At 44.0% G+C, this 19,320-nt stretch overlaps 1 protein-coding gene across 4 annotated transcripts in view; it reads right to left on the bottom strand.

Moving 5' to 3' along the window:
• KIAA1958 (KIAA1958 ortholog) overlaps positions 1 to 19,320 on the bottom strand; it is a 76,714-nt gene that overhangs the window by 32,366 nt on the left and 25,028 nt on the right. For all 4 annotated transcript variants that reach the window (XR_012649151.1, XR_012649150.1, XR_012649149.1 and 1 more), the window contains exon 2: positions 10,855 to 12,122. Coding sequence is in view for 1 of the 4 variants with exons in the window: in XM_075021715.1 (XP_074877816.1) it covers positions 10,855 to 12,010 (1,156 nt within the window). In the remaining 3 variants the exon portion in view is untranslated. The remainder of the gene's footprint in view (positions 1 to 10,854; positions 12,123 to 19,320) is intronic.

Below are 19,320 nucleotides of genomic sequence, written 5' to 3'. Positions count from 1 at the left end.
TAATAAATATTTTATTACATTAATCATAATAAGCTGCACTTTAAGCCTTAGCCAAAGCATATTCTTAAATCAAGCTGAGAATGTGAGCAGTTTCAGACTTAAGAGCATGAGGCCCACATGACTGTAATTAACATAATAAATCATGCTGTAGAGCTCTCTACACAGGCTGACAGCACTTGGTTGATATATTGCTTATTAGAGACTGCAGACATTTCTCCCTCTATTTTATTAAAGTGCCATTGGTAGTGAATCAAAAGGTACCCTTTTCTGTTCTGGCTGAACTATCTACTGCAGGTGTAACAGGCAATGTGTTGGGAGCTCGTGCTATTGACTGCTGATAACACAGATCACAGCACATGCATCCCAAAGAACTGCATTTCAGTACCTTTTCTCCCACCCCCATCTTTAATTTAGCAAAGTACTTGAATTGCCTTGTTACTGAGCTTGCAGTTTTCTTTCTGAAATTCTCTGTTGGTAATTTTGCCCAACCAGACCAATTTGCTTTCACCTTTCTGCACTGTATATTCTCCAGTATGAGTGAAGCAAGCTATGAAGGGCACAAACTCTATGAAGAGCTCACAATTTACAACCTTGCCTAACTAGTTTCAATGCACGCTTTTAATGCATGTATTTCTTTTGTCTTCACTGGGTCAGAGAGCAGAACTTAAGGACCAGCTCTTTACACAATTCTCCAGAGAAGACGAAGTGCAACACTTCAAGTGAAAACAGCTTCTAAGGTGTATTTTTTTAGCCTGCTTTTCTGTTTTGAGCCTGTGCTGAGAGTCCTCTCCTCCTTGCACTCCAGAAAAGAACGATGACTTTGACTTCACTTTAACCTTTGCAAACACAACTCTCACCACATTAGGAAGGGGTGGAAGTTCAAAGATGTAAAGGCCCTACAAGGTTGGGGGAGACTCAGCAGCTGAGCAGAGGGCTGAGACATGAATACATCCCAACTTGTGGAAAGGCCACAGACCTCAATCAGGCGCTAGATACTCTGCTAGGCAGCTGCTCGCACACCCTGGCTGACCAAAGCACACACACTTTGTTCCAGACTAGCCACAGCATGTCCAGGCATTTGTCAGGACAAGGAGTCCCAAGAGGAACAGGAGCAGCTGGAAATTCTGCACAGAGGGGAGAAGAAGAGACAAGGAACGCACATTCATCAAGAACCAGGCTGTTGTTCATGGCACAACTCAAATTCTGCACAGAGAGAAGAAGAAGAGACAAGGAACGCACATTCATCAAGAACCAGGCTGTTGTTGGTGGCACAACTTGTTTATTTCTGTCCTTGAATACATGTTTAAATTTGCTTTATTATAGTTTAATTTAATAGATAGTCACATTTTGCAGCTCTGCTTGAGTAAAGTCTCTTTAAGTAAATTGAGGACTTTCAAAGTTTTTCTCACTATGTACACACACAGAGAGCATACACACACATACACACCTCTTAGCTGCTCAGAATATTGTTATTATTTCTCCTCTGTAATTATGTTGTCAAAATTCACCTGTTGGGACTGTATTGTTATTTCCATAAAAATAATCTGTTCTTCTATATAGGATATGAACAATTAGCTGCCCTGCTACTGAATGAGTTCGTAACAAAACCGACACCAACTAATCCATGTAAGGGGTGACATGAGGTATAGTTTAATGCATATAATTATGGATGTATGTTATACATATATATGGCTATTTTATTATGCACTAGCACAATAAACAGTCTGATGTATTTAACAACTGTACAACTAAATGGTAAATGGCCAAGTTACTTGTCAAACTGTAAGTTTTCTGAGGGCTATCTGAAATCAAGGGAGAGGAGAAGTAAATCCGTGAGCAAAAAGCAAAGCATGTATCAGCATACAGGCATGAATGCTGCACTGTAATGCTAAGAATAGTTTTCCTGTCTGTTAATTTGTTTTCCTGGATGTATAGTCGGTAAGAAAGAGCAAGTCCCAAGCAACTGGCAGTGCTCCATTTCCAGAGAGTCAATGACAAAAAAAAAAAATCCCCATAACCTGGCACATCCTCCCTGACTGAAGGACAGAGCTCACCACAATCAGAACAGTGCTCCAAGTTGTGGACAAAACAAATTATTCCCATAGAAAAACATCCATGCTTCTGTGGCTCATTCATACTGCTATCCCTGACCAGTGACATTAGTGAAGCTGAGATGAGGCAGATACCCAGTTAAGAGAGAGGCGGGTGTAAACAGAAAATCAAAGCAAGCTATTCAAACATCAGAGATGGACATCCTTATCTTTCACAGGCTTGATCTTTGGGTACAGGCATGTCCCGCTTGAAATAATTTCAGTACTACAGCACATCCAGTTTTTGCACCGGGGTGATGTGACCTGGGTCAGAATAGCTCAGAATCAATTTTTTCCTTCTCTGAACAAACAGGCAGCCAGCTTTTTTCTTTTTTCTTTTTTTCCCCCAAAGACAAATCAGCAAGCGATTAAGTATTATTGATCCATAGTTGTATGGTTTCAAGTGACGTTTTCATCATGAAAATGTATTTAATGAAAAGCAACAACAGACCACAGTGTCACTACCAGTCTAAAGATATCCTGAGTTTAATCAACAGGAATACCTACAGTATTTCTCTCTGTGTGTACTTACTGTTTAATTAAAGTTAATGGGAGCAACAGGTATATGTAAGACGGAAGATGCAGCCAATGCACTTAATGGTCAATGTATAATTAAGCATGTAACATAAAGCTTTCATCAGATTCAGCAAAGTCCTCAGCACCACTTTTTACGCAATATGCATGCAGGAAGCCCTGTTTGCGGGATTCGGTGGCAGCCAGGACCTGGGAACTGCTGCCTCTAACACGAAGTTCATGTGATCAGCAGCATCCTGCTATTTCTGCAGAGCAGCATTGCTTGGCTCCAGACAAATGTGTGCTCATTTGGGAAATGAAAATACCACTCTGCCCACTTGTGCCACAGAGGCCACTAGCCACGTTCAAGCTGTTCAGAACAACCAATGTCGAAAGCAGCTTCTGTGTGACCAGTCCGTGGAGTGCCCCAGCAAGAAAGATTCATCAGGGAAAGTAGGCATTTAGGTTTCTCTCTCTTGAGGCTTTGATTTAATAGCCTGGTTCAGCACTTCCTGCAAACAGCATGGGCATATGCTTCATTTAAGCATACTTTAGCAAAGAAAGATGGATTTCAGCATGTTTCAGTGCTTCCAGGATCTGGATGTTTTAGCAAGCACTGCTCTGTGCTGTGCCAGCCATGATAAAATAGCTACCATCATGCTTCTGTTTTCCTTTCTGGAAAAATTCAGACAAGAATTTCTGTATTCAAAATTGTTATCTTGCTTAAATCAACAGAAAATACACTCAGAAATTTTTAATTATCTGTTTCATGCTCAAGCAGGTTCTAGGTTCACTGCAAGCACAAAAAGAAGACGACATGACAGAACAAGACTCACTAAGAGGGAAGTAATTTAGCTATGAGGAAAACAGGAGAAAAGAGAAGTCACTGTGTGCTAGCTTCACAGAACTGCTTATGCAAAAATGGCAGGCTCCCATCATGGAGGCAGGTGAAAACAGTTCTTCCCAAGGTTTACTGCTGCTATTAAAAGCTTAGACCTTGAATACATATGTGAAATAGTTCTTCTGTAGATGTATTTACTGAAGTACCAGCCTCATCCAAAGTGGAAAAACACTCTCAGAAAGTATCCTGACGTTTTAAAGCCAAGTCCTTTATTCCCTTTCTGTCCCAGCACCCCATCCAAAGTGCAAAAGGAAAGTGCATGTCTGAGGCCTTTCCAGGGTCAGTGTCTTCTTGGCTGCTGTGCTGCATCTCCTCTGCAGATCCCAGTCTTATCCTGCTTTGTCTCTCTTTTCTTACTTAGAGACTCACAAATCATAAGATGAAAATAGCTCCAAAATTAAACAGAGCAACTGCAAAGACCACAAAAAGAAAACAGATCTCTGATCAAAAACACCACGTTAAATAATCTTCTATTTCCTAAAAATAAAGTGATGTTCAGTACAGGTTTGTGCAGTTTCCTTTGTTGTTTCCATATGTTTTCAGGAGAGCTGGAACCACCAGAGGCCTTATTTTCTTCCTTTATATATCAGTATCACAAAACACAGCACTGTGCACAGAACAGTAGTCTGTTTAAGATGCCTTTAGTGAAAGGGAGAGCGTAGCACCAGAGATCATGTTAGTCTTGCAAAAATTATTGTTTTCTGCTTCTCACTTGTGCTTCTTATTTTTTGCTTTTCTGCCTTTCATGTTGGGGTAATGGGGCAGAGGGTTCATTTCTAAGTCTGAAATGAGCAGTGATGCTCCAGAACATAACCATTCATTGAAGTGGGCAGTTTCTCTTCCAATATGACACCATCTTACTTAATACTCTTTGTGATATGGAACTTGAACTAAAAATATGTATTTAAATGAAATGTCAATAATTGTCAGTGATGCAGTTCCTCTACTCAAAATCCCAGGGAATATTCCTGACTGTTTGGCAGCTGAACTTGGCATGCTTTACAGACTTAATCCTTAAAAACTGCTGGGGCCTGGCTGTAGTAGATCTTCCTGAGGGTAGGGATTCAACTCCCTCCTAGCTACAGGCAAGCAACTTCCACAGACTGCATGGAAACTATCATTCCTCACCTGTAACAGAGGATCAGTAGGCCTATGCAGCTTTTATTGCAGGAATACAACTCAAAACCCATACCCAAATGTCTCCCACACCAACCTACTTTCAGCGTGAATACTCATGCACAGTTTCCTCCAAAATGTGTATAACAGTTTCCTCCAAAATGTGTATATATATATCCAATAATGCTGCTGCCAGGAGCTGTCTCTGTGTGCTGCAGGTAGTTCCAGTAGGAGAAGGCCCATGGTGAACAGGGGAAACAAGCACTGACATCAAGAAAAGCAGCAGCCTAATGTCTTATGTGCATAGCTGCTTTGATAAATACTTAGTATTTTGGACAGCAAGATGACTGCCCTCTACACAAGTCCACTGCTTGTCTTCAAGGTTGCAAAGTGGCTGGCATGAGCCTTCTGTGTCTGCAAGGCATTTCTAATAAAGAAAATATATGTGGAATCCTGAAATGTTGATAAATGTATTTCTTAAGTATAGTGAAAAATCTAAAGAAGTTAATACTTGATGAGTCTTCATTTCAGTGTTCTCCTGCAAGAATTAATAGCTTGGTAAATGCTTCTTGTAGGAACAGCTTCATAAAATATACTCTTTTATTAGAATTGTTAGTACTATGGTTTCATTTTTTTTAAATTTGATTGTCATGCTGTGTACCCAGATGACAAAAGCAAATAGATGACTACTTTGCCAAGGCTGAATTTGTCCTTCTTATGATACTGTCCTGCTTTTAAACAGAACTCCCTTACGAAATTGTAAAGATAAGCAATATCAGCCTCATTAGCAGAACTTCTAGAGTAAAGCCTCCAAAACATTAGTTTCTAATTTAACAGCATTTGGACACAGATAATTAAGGGTGGGAATGAGCTGGCAAATCTGTGCTGTAAGATCAGAAGGCAGTGGCAGTGCAGGAGGTGGTTAATCAACTCACTAGCTTCCTTCTTCTGATAATTAAAACTATAATGATCTAATTTTAGCCAGGCCCTTGCAACTTAAAAAAAAAAAAAGTACTATGCTTTTTCTAATTATGTATCTCAGCAATTATTATTTTTAGTTCAGCTACTAGAGCAAGAACAGATATCAATTATGGGACCTAAAGAGTCACCAGTGGACTCTGAACTCTTCAGGCCAACACAAAGAGGAAGAGACTGTCTCATCCCTGCATATGTTTACTTGTTCACTTGAACACATTCAGCAGCATATGTCCCTGGAGGCAGGCTTCAGCAGTCCTTTTAGCCAAAAGTCATCAATCTTTGTATGTAAATTACAAATACAGAGACCAATCAGCAATTATCTGAGTGTTCTTGGGAGAGCTTAAGTAAAGTTTTGTAACTTTCTTTTGACATGATTATTTGCCTTGTGCTACACATTCATTCTTGGCACAGCTCCACTGGACTTGGAAGAATTACAGCAGGGATTAATTTGGCCTTTCTATATGTATGGCTGATGCTTTATATACCTCAAAAAAGGCATTAGTTTTTCTTGTTTGCACTTCTTTGGAATGTGCTAGCTGACAAATTATTTTCCTTGCAGTGTAAACAGTGATTTAGGAGTTTAAGCTAAACCTAGTCAAAACTGGAAATTCATGAGGTTGGGGGCCTTCTTTCTTTTCTAAGTCTTGTAACATTTTGATGCTCACCTAACAGCTCCTAATCCATGAGTCTTATGATCACACGAGGACCTCAACTCCCACTTCATTTAAACCCACACAATTGCAGAGGGCGGGGGAAGGTGGAGGTCCTAGTTCTTTTGATTGCAGAAAAATACTTTAAAATATTCCACCTAAAAGCTCTACATCAACATCAGACAACCTGCAGATGTACTGCATTTTATAATGGTCATGTTCAGATAGAGACATTATATGAACACCTGGAACCAACAGGGATGTCCACATTGAGAGCAGAGCAGGAGTCAACCCACGTTAGGTGCCAGTCCTGAAAGGCTGCAATCCCTGCTTGCACCTTCCCATGATGACAGTACAGGACCAGAACTAGATCTTTGCCCAAGTCACCAGGTGAAGCTGATCACCAGGCACTGATCTGGGATCCTGACAGAAAAGAAAAGAACGGGGAGGGGCTCAGAGTGGAGATATCAGAGTTAGCAAGGCTAAGTACTGCCCTCAGCACAGACCAGGGGACCATTCATGATGGCACACATTCAACTGCCAATACTGTTCAATACCCACGGCAGAGGGACGGTGTGCAGCATGCTAAGAAAGCACTGGTGCTGTGGACAACCTGTTTCCCTTCCAAACTCTGCAAACGTCTGTACATGTAAAACACCACCCAGCAGCCCGGCAAGTTCAACGATGGATATGCATGATGGCATTGTGACGGTACCTACAGAGTATGATTTGCCACATCTCTGACAGAAGCAACAACCCTAGTCACTTCATTTACAGAATTTTTTATTCTGCATCTCTACTCACTACTCTTTGCGTTCTGCACATTTTGTACATACAGATTTGACGTCTTTTTAGGTCTCCTTATGGAACTTTTTGCACCTGTATTTATAGTGTTGGACTAGTGTTGGACCAGAGATGTCTTGCTGCACTGTATTGTTAATCCAAAGCACATCTTTACCCCCAGTCTTCACATGGAAAATATGTATTCTTTATAAATACTTCAGCAATTCTGCTTACAAAGTAAGTCCTACCTCTCTGAGAATCAGAACTTGCCCTCCTACACAATAAGCTCTATCCTCCTCTGAGCCATAGTCTTCCTCCATATCCTTCTCCAATAATACCAAATCTTTTTCATTCATGGTTTCAGACATCCAAATGTCACTAATTTCTATAGGCTGCATGTATTGCAACCTAAAGCATCACGTTTCTTACCTTCCATCTTCACTGATGAGACCTACCTTACCCTTGCTCGTTCTTGGACATAAAAACAGACCAAGTATTAGCAAAAGGAAAAGACAAAAGAGGCTGTGTGGGAAGTAGAAATTGCAGAAATTCTACTCTCTGCCACTGCAAAAATCTCTCTCCTATCAGATGTAGGTCCTCTCAATTTTCCACACACAAAAAAAGGACTAAATAGTACCTACATATATTTTTGAAGGCTTTGCCAATAAAGTGGTAAAGAACAATCTGAAAATTGACAAATTAATGTCTAGTTATTAGGGCTGAAGTTTAACAAAAATAATTCAGTATATTCTGCAGTGCTTAGATGGAGACCTGAACCCAACAGAAATCAGTGTCTAAGCTCACTGAATCTTCACTGGGATGCCACTTCACTTTTAAGACATGAAAAGACCTTTGTAAAGTCCCTGCTTACACATTCAGTTGCCATGGTTTAATTGAATAGAGTAGAAGAGAAAAAAAAGAAATGTTTGAAAGAGAAGCTAGTTCAAAAGTATAATGTGGCTTAAACTGGCCTAAGCTAACACCTATCATCAAGATTTTTGATTTCAAGGAGAATCTCACTCAAACTTTCATGACCTATGAGATTACCATGCATGGAAACTATCAGCTGTGTCTGATAACAAATGCAAGGGTATGTGACTTAAGCTAAAACTCTAATATTTCTTCCTGGTTGGATCACACCCTTTAATCCTAACTTATCATAAAAGGCCTTAGACCTGCAAAGGCCCCATAAACATATGACCAGTTCTAGTGGGACCAAGAGCAAGGCTTCATATATTATTTTAAAATTAAGCAACACTTTGTAGGGGACAAGGCAGAATTTAAATTCTCTGCTTACTTTCAAAAGTACCTTTGTTTGTTTGGCAAGCATCCACTGAGTCTATAAACTAACAAAAGGTCTAGGCTCCTTGGTGTAATTATTTCCTGCTTTTTTTCACATAAGAATTACACTCATCCTTGTTTCTGTCTGTTTAGGACAGAAACATTTTTACATAGGATAGATAAACATCCTCTTGTAGTTCAATATTACACGAATTTTATATATCATGCACCACTTCCAGTACATTGCTCTTCGTTAAGAGACAGCCTAACGACATCACTGTACATGAGCAATCACCATACTCTAGTCTTTAATCAGGCCTCTGCATTTTATCTGCAAGAATCTACTGTGCAGAACTACACATCTGTAATAAATTCACTTGCCAACATTGCCCACTTTTCTGCAACTTGAAGATTTATTAATGCCAGCATTTCCTTCTCAAAGGAGCAGGCTCTATGGAAATCGGAGATTTCACTACTTCACTGACATATCAAGTTTTAGTGATATGTCAGTCATTTTACCCTAGTTAAAATGCAGCTACCTCTGAGTATTACAACAACACTATACCAGGCTGAGGAGAGGAACTGCATAACACTTTTTTGAGAACAACACAAGAAATTTAAGTAGTGAGAACGTAACAGACTGAACTGGAGTTTGGACAGCACACTGAGGTAACACTGCTGTCAATGCAAGAAGCGCTAGAAGGTTTTGAGGGTTGATTTACGCAGTGGGTAAACCAATCCTGCTCTGGAAACTATATAAATATGAAAATGTGGCACTGCATCCATTCTTGCAAGGTTCAACCCTACACAGTGACAACTGCTGAAGTAGTTTGGCTTCTGAGGACCTGGCAAAAGCACTCTGAAAGGGTTTGGGTTTTCTAATGAAGCTGCTGAAAGTAAATCCCTCTCCCAGATAACACACACCTACATAGTCAAATTCTGCCTAGGTTTGTACTCCATTGTCCCAGCTTTTTCAAGTTTGAGATTGAGCCAGTTGCAGGGGCAGGTTGGTAGAAACTAGCTATAGTATATAAAGCAGTGATACGCTTTATAAACTGAGGAATGTGGAATAAGTAGGTTTACTACACAATTCGGATTGACATCAGGCATCCCATATCTCTCGTATTTAGCTGAGCAGAGTCAGTTCTAAACCAGTCAGAATTTTGTAAGGGAATTTCCACGAGGGATGCTACATGACAGGACTACTGCAAAGTAACATCTCAAAGACGCAGCCATGCAGAAATAGGTCCCAAAAAAGAATTTGCTTTGCTGTAACCGAGACAGTTATCATCCTTTCTAATTTCTAATGCTTAGTGGGGTTTACTTAGCAAAACTGGGTATTTAACTTTGCCCACTGTTTTATTTGGCAACAAGATCTGCAGGCTCTTGCGAATTACTAGATTTGCTAGCGTTCAATCAGGTTGCAGGGTGTCCAGGTTGAAGTATCATCCATGCCATTAAAAGTCATTGTTTTTAGCGCTTACAGTAGCTGCCACATGGACTGCATATAGGCAATTTTTCCCCCCTCCACTGCCTGGCTCTGCTCTATCTGACCAGACACTCCTAGGTTGAACCACCAAGGGAGCAGGCGGAGAACTGGCTCCTGCCCTCGCTTCCCCCCAGGATGGCACTGTGCACCAGCTGGAAGAGCAAAGCCAGCACTGTCTGCAGTCAGGTCCACAGGCAGCTGGTGAGTCTGCTCAAGAAACAGATTTCCTCCCCCTCCAGAAGACCTACGGCCAACACTAAGTTATTCTGCACATGGGATAATCATTCAGGAAAAGTACACTGTTTCAACATGCTCCTTATCCAATAATGTTGATCTGTTTGTGCCAATTCTTGGTACTTTGGCAGCAGTGGGAGATGAAAAATATGAAGGACACAGGATATGAGAACTTCCACTAAGAAGAGGGGGAAAAAAAATTGTTTTTTTTCTCTTGGATTAAAGTTTAAGTGTTATCAATTTCATGGTTAAGGTTGTGGTTGTTCTTCTCATCTCTACAGCCTGCTCTGATTTATGGGTCAGGTAAGCCATTTAATAAAGATTTATAGAAGGTCAAACCTCCCTCCAGGAACTCTCTGTGTGCCCTCCTTTGCCTCTCCGTGTCAGACATTACTCTTCTGACAGGGTGAAGGCAGCACCCGACCCCCAACTCTAGGCTCCCCTGGCTGAGACCGCTTCTTTCTGGCTCATCAAAAGAGTGCGTGGCCCGGTTTCATGTCCTCCCCGCCCCGTGACCCCAGCGAGGCAGCTGCACATCCTCTCCCATGACACAACTGCACCTACAAACCTGTCCGAAAAGCACGCTTTCCCTATGGCAGCGGAACACTTTCTCGCAGGGGGTGCTCCTAGCCTTCACCCAGTTGAGGTCCCCCATGTCCTCTTCCGACCGGGGGCACCTTCTCTACCTACCGACTTACAAGCTGGCGGGACACCCTCCTACAACCAGCACCTCCTCCCTGGCCGCCCCCTCACCGAGCCGTGCCTGGGGGGGCCACCCCCAAAACATCACCGTCCCTCAACTCCCACCCAGCGTCCTACCTGGCATCGACTGTGCTGCCGCCTCGGGGGTGGTGGCGGGGGCGGCGGGGGCCTGCTGCTGGCTGGAGCTGACCTCAGGCTCGGCGCTCACCGAGGGCGAGCCGGCCGCCTCGCCGCCCGGGGCCAGCTGCGGGGCGGGCGGGAGGGTCTCCTCAGTGGCTGGCGGCTCCTCCTGACCGGGCAGCTGCAGGGCTGAGAGGGGGATGCTGATGGGTTTGCCGGCGGTGACGGTGGCGTTGGAGCTGGTGGCTGGCACCTGGAGGGCGGCTGCGGGGCCACCGCCCGCCCCCCGTGCCGGGGAGGCCAGGGGGCCCCGGGGGGGCCTCTGCGTGGCCAGCCGGGGCAGGCCGGTGGGGGAGGCGGAGAGACGCTGCGGGTCGGGATCGGGGCCCGCGGCGGGCTGGGGCAGGGCCCTGGCGGGGCCCAGGCAGGAGGGCCCGGCCTGGGCCTGCGGCTTGGGCTTGGACATCTGCGTCAGGGCCAGGGCCGGCCCGTCGGCGCCGGCCGTCAGCTCGGCGTTGGCCACGATGTAGTAGTCCTCGGGGAGCTCCTGCTTGATCTTCTTGAGGAGGACCTCGCCGCCGCCCTCGTCGGCGGGCTGGGCCTGGGCCGGGGTGGGCAGGCTGGCGGCCGGCCGCTTGCGGGGGCCGGCGGGGGCCCGGTGGGGGTGCGGCTCGAAGTCGCTGTCCTCGTCGGTGACGGAGGACTCGCAGACCATGTCGAAGAGGGTGGCCTCATCCTCGTACTCCTCCACGGGCTCGCCCAGCTCCGACGGCTCGCTGCAGTAGGAGAAGTCGCAGGAGTCGCGCGTGCGGGTGCAGTCCAGCTTGGCCTTCCCTGGCCGGCCTGGGTAGCGCTCCAGGGGGCTGGCCTGCGCCTCTGAGGGCACCCCCAGCATGCTGGGGCTGTCCGAGTTGAAGCTGCGGCTGTCCTGGAAGCAGACGCGCTCCTGGGAGCCGGCCCGGCAAGTGGCGGCCAGGGGCCAGTGGTAGGCATGGCCGGCGCTACAGCCCCACATGGCCGTCAGGTTGCCGTGGGCCCCCTCGGAGAGCAGGTGCTTGAGGTTGGGGATGAGGCTGCAGATGGTCCCATGGCTGTGGGCCCAGCTGACCAGCTTGGAGAGGTTTTCGGAGGAGGTGTGAAGGCAGTCCTCCATGGTAGGGGACCGACCGTGCCTCACCGCCGGGAAGTCAGCTGAAGACGCCGTTCAGATCACGGGGGCCCGGCGCTCACGGTCGCGCGCTGCCAAGCTCATGCTTGCTGCTCGCCTGCAAACAGAGAGCAAAACCCCGCTCTTCAGCACTCCCAAAGCAAGACCGCGTTTGCACAGGCAAATGAAACATCTGTAAGCGCAGCTAAACCTGTCTCCCTCTCATCTCGCGCGCTCCAAAATGCGTTTCTCAAAGAAGCGCCTGCTTTTGAGCTGCCTCATTCCTCGTTCTGCCTGCAAAAAATCTGCCTTTAAACCCAGGGGAAGGAGTATCCCTGCAATACACTGCTAAAACAAGTTAAAATGGCTTTTTAAACAAGCCAGTTTAGTATCAGTGGCAATGGGATTTGAAGCTTGAATCTCTGACAAAATGCAAATGTAGCCCAAAAGATGGTGATTGTGCCTTCATACCTGGGAAATTAAAATTAAATAAAATCTTAAACCACAAAATTCATCTTGAACAGCAGGGCAGCAATCAAGCACCAACTCAGACATGCCCTCTCCACCTGATGAAACTTCATAACATTTTATATCATTTATGCAGGTTTCTCAAATCTATCAAATATCTCCTTTTCAGCTGAATTTGAGAGGCATCAAAATGAAGGCCAGAAACTTTAGTTTTCAATACAAGGAAAAAACAAAGAAGTTCCCCCTTTGCTGTGCTATACTGACAGTCACCAGTTGATCAAAGGCTTAAGAGAGGCTTAGAAGCTTAAGGGACCTGCAAGGTTTAAGTCATAACCTTCCTTAAACGCTGAGAGTTTTGCTTTTTTGTCATATTGTCTATTTTCCTAGATCTAAATCATGATTCTGTTCATGACAAACACTTGCCATTTTCATCAGAACTGTTTAGAAATTTGCAGCACAAGGCACGGACCTCTGGGGCCAAAGCCATGCATCCTACAATATTTCAGGTCAAACATAAAAATACAAAACCTATCATGTTCATCTTTTTCTGCCAGAAACTGCTTGCTGCCCATGTTGTACAGCTACTTTTCAGGCAAGGTCTCATCTCACACAAGACTGCAAGCCCTCAACTTCTCACGACTTCCGCACTAGGACTTTCCAGGAGACCTTGTGGTTGTTTCTCAGATCTGCATTTCTTTTATCACCATAAAAAAAGACAATGAAACATGATGCAGGAGATGCTTCATTCAAGTGAATAGCAGGGAAAAGAAGCAAAGAAAAAAAAAAGTAAATTTAAAGAGTAACCATTCTTTCAGTAACAAAGAAGAGCAAGGAATTGTAACATAACTCACCTAAAAATACTGAAATTGTTTACACTAAACTTCTTGGACTGAGGCTTTCTTTTTTTGTGTCAAAATTCAACAATCTGAGTAGTCAGCTTCTGATGGTACGTAAGCATGGCTATAAGGTATGTCTGGAATTAATGGCATGGGCCTTGGTCACTGCTTGACGAACATCAGGGCACTGCTGGGGCTGGGGGCCAAACAGCTGGGGCAGCCCCAGCCCCAGGCATTGGGCACTAGACTGACATACCCAGGCTCAGCTGAAATGGGGCTCCTGGGCCATGGGCAGGGGATGGGTGGGGGTCCCAGGGCAGGCTGGGCAGTGCTATTAGGGCCCATGGGTGCCCTCAGGGCCCTGACAAAAAATTAAGGTTGCAGTGGGAATGCTCATATGTATATGCCTGTCGGCCTCTCGTATCAGTTCTAAATCATCTTTTACTATAGGAGGTTGTTCACAGGAACACTTGCTGTTAAAAATTATTTTTTAACTTTTATTTTGCTTATAATGTTCTGTATTTCACACACTTAGAGATTTAAGCTGCAGTCAATGCCCATTTACCTGTTACCCAGGCATTTCATTACTTAACTACTGCAATAACGATATTTACTTTTTTTACCACAACCAGATGAGATATAGTTAGTCAAATGTCTGCACAATCTTAGAGCGATGATCACATTGAGAAAGATGGCACAAACCAGTTTTCACACAGTCCCACTGCTAGTACACTGGACCCCTCAGTAGTCCATTTCTGAGGTGGGAAATTATTACCCCCTACTGTAAAGATCCTGAAGGACTGTGGCTGAAATAGATCAAAGTCAAATGTGAAGTTCTAGCTGACTTCAACAGGTCCAGGTAACTCGGACCCCAGGGGTCTGTAAGAAAGTCAGCACTTCACAGATGTACCCCAACACATAGCCCTCACACAGGGTCCTCACTATTATTAATACAGAACTGGACAGTCTCTCTTTCTTTCCACTATTGTCTTACTTTTAAAAATGAAGGTTATTTGAGTTGCTGGAGAAGATCAGTAACATAAGAGCTCAAACAACTCAAAATGTCATGGTTGCTGGGCACAGGCTGGGCCAAGAATGTTTTGAGGTTACCGCTCAGCTAAATTAATAAAGATTAAATGTACATTTATATTCCTCTAACGATATCCATGGTTCCTATCTTGCCAGCTGTTACCTGCTAGAGGTCACTTTTTCAAACAAGGGATCACATCTCAATACAATTTCAATTTGGTAAATATATTTTTTAAATTATTAATCAACTAAGTGGAACTTTTTTTATTAAAATAATGAAGGGATACCAGAGAAACTGCAGCACTGCCAGATGATAGCAAAGCCTGAGCATGTCTCTTTGTGTACACCTGGTAACAGAGAAGTCACCTCTGGTGACCTTCTCAGACAGCTAAAAGTAACTGGGAACTTCTGCTCATTTCTGCAGGCCTGTTTGGAGGCTCTCCCTAACGTTCTCCCTCCTGTGCTTTGTGAACATGACCTGCAAGACTTGAAGCTCCAGTTGTTCCCATCTCACTTATATTTTTATACAGGCAGAAAAACCCTTTACATTTTTCCCAACTGAAATGCAGCATTCATGCCAATGTTACACCTTTTTTTGTTCCCTGTCCTCTTTTACACAAGCATTTTTAGATGCAAAATGAACTGCATTGTATCTCGAAAAGACAGCTGAACAGTGGCTAACTGGCCCGGGAGAATGCTTTCCCTAAAATCAGCACACATTACTACCTGCCTACTCAGTTGCTCTTCAAAGTCGCCTGCCAGCTAGCTGCAGATAATCATGTTTGCTCTGTGCCAAGGGAAGCGAGGAGGCTGGGTTTCAATGGTTTTGCAGCCTGCATATCCCTGCCCACCCACTTTCATTCACCAGGCAAAGGGTTACCTGTGCAAACCAAAACTGGAAACAGAATGGACAAGTACTGCCTACGATTCCCTCCATGAGGCTTGCCATGGGTCTCTCCTCACCACCCAGGCACTGTGCCTCACTGGTGCCATCAAGAATGGACCCAGCATGGGAATTTCTAGATATTTTGCAAACTTCTAGGTATTTGTCCAACATCTTTGAAATTAAACATGACATGGAGGGAAGTTCTGGATAATGGATGACCAGGAAGAAGCACATCATTAGGAAACACAGATAAAATAGTGTAAGATACAATCTTGGGTTTGCAGTGGCTCAAGCCACGGTGCATGCACAGAGAACAACTGCTACAATAACTCAAATTCCAGCTTCTATTATTGCCCACACAAAACCCCAGCAATGGTACAGACCTCACAGCCTCACCCGTAACACAAAGCTCCTTGCATGACCAGTGCCTCTGTACAGTATAATAAATGCAGTAGGTGCTCTCCTTGCAAGCCTTTTAGGCACTGGAGAAGAATCCCCTTTTCAAACATACAGCTTTTAAACACCTAAAGTTGTTTGCTATATTTTGTGATTTGTTTTAAACCTTTTAAAGATATACTGTCAACCTGGACAGGGGTCAAAACCCCCAGGGCACCCACATTGCTGCTGACTGGTATATTCAGAGAAACGGACTCACAACGCACCCCGCCACAGAAGAAACACCAAGTGATTGGAGGAGTAACACCATACTCACATACAGCAAGGAGCACAATCTGGAAAGTGAACAGGGGAAAGGAGGGAGAGATATAGTCAGGGCTATAGGCCGAAGCTACATCAGTGCAAACCTGTTGGAAAGCATGGAACTGCTCAGTTGCTGCACGACCAGGGACGTATCTTGGGAGGACAGAAAGCCCAGTTTGGCTGAAGAACCATTTTCCCCTCAGGCAAATAAGATCAGGTCAACTGCCACAGTGTAGATGGTTTGTGCAGGGCTGAAAGTCCAAAGACATCAGTTATTCAGAAACAATGCGTCTTCGGTTCTCCAACTGCAGCAGAAGTTGACAAGGGCACTTTGACAGGGAGGGACTCAGCCTGTAGAAAGTACAGCAAATCCATCATAATCTACCCGGTTTCCTGAAGAGGGACCTTGCCTGCTCAGTCAGACAGCATGCTCCTGGCTGCCAGTCTGCTCTTGTTTGTTAAATCAAATTTTAAAGATTATATAAGCCCTTCATTCAGACTGGCAAGATTTGATAAGATGACTCATGCTTAATAACCTGCTAATATGTATACTCTGAAATCATACAGTAGCTGGCAAAAACAAGCTACATCTTCAGTGTGAATAACACTGGTATTTTAGCTGCATTACAGATGGTAAAGCTATAACCTTCCACAGCACTTTTCTGCAGTTCAGAGCTTAGCAGTATCTAATTCAGAGTGAAGCATGTCTAGGTGCTGGAAATTCACTGCAGCTATCTGGACCCTAAACTAAGAATCTGATTTTATGGCTTGTTTAGCTTTTACGACCTCATTTACAACATGTCGCTGTAGTGACTAATGTGTACAGAATGCTATGCCAGAAAGCCTTATTGTTGCAAAACCATTCCTTGAGAATCGTTAATGCATTAACAGGAACATCATTTGATTTGGGAAAGGGAACATTTTCTTATCCAGAACCAGGGCTTTGCCATAGGAGACCTACTTGGAGACCAAAGGGTAATGAAAAATAGCAACCTCTGAACAGCATCCCTCTTCCATGTTCTAGGATGGGACTTGGCTTAGCTAGTTTCGTGCAGACAAAATTCTTCCTAATTTTGCACACAGCAGTAGGAACAGGCCCTTTGTTATGACCAGAGAAGAAGCACTGACAGCAGGCAAGTCCCAGGAGCAACAGCAGTTGGTAGCTGTGGCCACCACGAACTCCTCCCTTTATCCCATGCAGAGAATGAACAAACACCAGTGGGGAGCAAAGACCTGGCTACCTCAATTACCTCTTCTTCTTTGCCTCCTTGTGCATCAGACTGTCGCAGTGGAGTTTTGCTTAGGACCTCGTGGGAGGTTCTTCAGGACAAACGGGGAAGTCTGTGATGTGGCTCCCCCAGAAAGGAGGCAGCAGAGGTGAGGATGCAGTGAAGGAGCTGAATGCAAAAAAATGGGATGAAGCAGAGGTGTGCAGTGTGAAGTGGGTGTCCTCCAGCAGCATCTGCACACCGGAACGTGCGTTTGGTGGACCTACAGCTCAGGGAGGGTGACGGGTGCATTTTGTTGTAAAGAAGGCAAGAAACCTTTTTGGGATCCTGTCCTCTCACAGACTCACAGGCAGTCAGCAATGGATTTCCTTCCCAGGGTAATGTTAGACAAGTCGACACAGCATAACTTGCATCACACAAATGTATGTTTGAAATTCTATTACCACGACTAATTATTAGCATTTCAGGAACTTCCACGCTGATCAAATCAATGGAACAGTATAGCCATGGCTACATTAACCAACTCTGGGGACATGAACCCAAGGCTGATGCTACTGTAAGTTTTCTAAAAACCCAAGATTCTCAAGTAAGATTACAATGCAAAAATTACTTTTGTTAATAATAAAAAGTAATCTTTCTAATCTCACAGCTGTATAAAAAATAAAATCTGAATCCTAAAACATTAAAAGACAGGTGTAAAAACCCCTGCATTTAGTCATTTTACATAGCACGAATTTCAAACCATTCTTACAGCAGCTGAAACATGACTTCTAAGTGCTTTTATGGAGAAGCAATGTTTTATCAGCTTTTACACTCAGAGGTCCGAAACTCTTGTGTGTTGGGCTCTGCTTTCTCATACTAGCAAAAGAAGCTCAGAATGTTTTACATCCTCTTTGTTTTCAGCCTCTCTGTCCTGGCCAAACATACTGGGCTGTTACTACATCAACATCTGAAGGGGAAGCACTGCTTCATTTTCAGGATCTTTTTCATACTTAGAAGTAAGGAAACACAATTACTAGCTAACAGATTGAGAGCACTGTGAATTAAAGGTTTGGCCACCATGTGTAAGTATCTATGTGTGTAAGCGTAAGTATCTACCTCATTCAAGATTTTAGCCAATGGACAGTATTAGGGCTTCTTTTATTATTAGCAGTTCTTAAGCCAAAGGTTTAACATTGCTAAAGGACTGAAGTCAACAACAGCAGAAATCCAAGTGTCCATTCATCAGAGAAGGCAGAGCAGTACTGTGGTCCCCAAAAGGTCCTGCTGCAGTCCCACAGGCTCCACTAGCTATCAATCCAGGATTGCAGGCAGTATTTCTCCTTCCCAAAGTAAGAGGCTGAAGTAGACTCAGCAGGAGCTAATGTCTCCCCCAGATAATGCTCTCCAAATGCCAGAGGCACCAGCCATGCAACAGAGCACCCAAAATCATGCCACTGCTAATTACCTTCCTTGCTATCTCCTATGGGGGGACTGCTACTAACAGTGGAGTTAAAGCACAGCCTCCTTGCCCTGGTATTTTGATTTCTTCAATGATACTGCTAAGGATGTCATCAACTTGTCAAAGGACTGAGATGGACAACCACTCATTCAAAATAGGCCAGCAAACTGGAAGGGCTGGGAACAAGTCAGTGCATTTTCTCTGATTTTTTACTTCAGAAGTACAAAACTTCTATGTCAACTCAAATACTACTGAATTTATTTTCTGCTTGAAAGAAAGACTATGAGACAAGAAGAAGCAGAGAGGGAAAGAAAGAAAGCATGCAGAAAATAATGACATCTTATAGGCAAGGTATGAATCAACTAGGTCTTCCACTTCACTGTGGGGGAAAGAGGCAGACCTCCATCTCTGACACAAATGGTACATGGCTCCCTTCAGTTACAAAAACATGTTTTTAATTGAATGCCTCTCCAGGAAACAAAAGGGTATAAATTACAGAGGAAACACTCACAAATTCTGGCAAGTTCTGCAAGTCTGTGAGATAGTTCGGCAATGTATCCTTAAACTAGAGGATAATTCCTCCAGCTATGCTCATTTGTCACTGTTTCCTTGTCACTTTTGTACAGTCTCCAGGTGGTGTCTTCAAGGGACAAACAACCTCTCACCTTAACAATATCACTATTTCCAAATTATGTGAGCTTATACTATTTGTTCATGTTTTTAGCTCT

Source organism: Buteo buteo, chromosome Z (assembly GCF_964188355.1).
Source record: "Buteo buteo chromosome Z, bButBut1.hap1.1, whole genome shotgun sequence".
Taxonomy (NCBI): Eukaryota; Metazoa; Chordata; class Aves; order Accipitriformes; family Accipitridae; genus Buteo; species Buteo buteo.
This window is presented reverse-complemented; position numbering and strand designations above follow the sequence as displayed.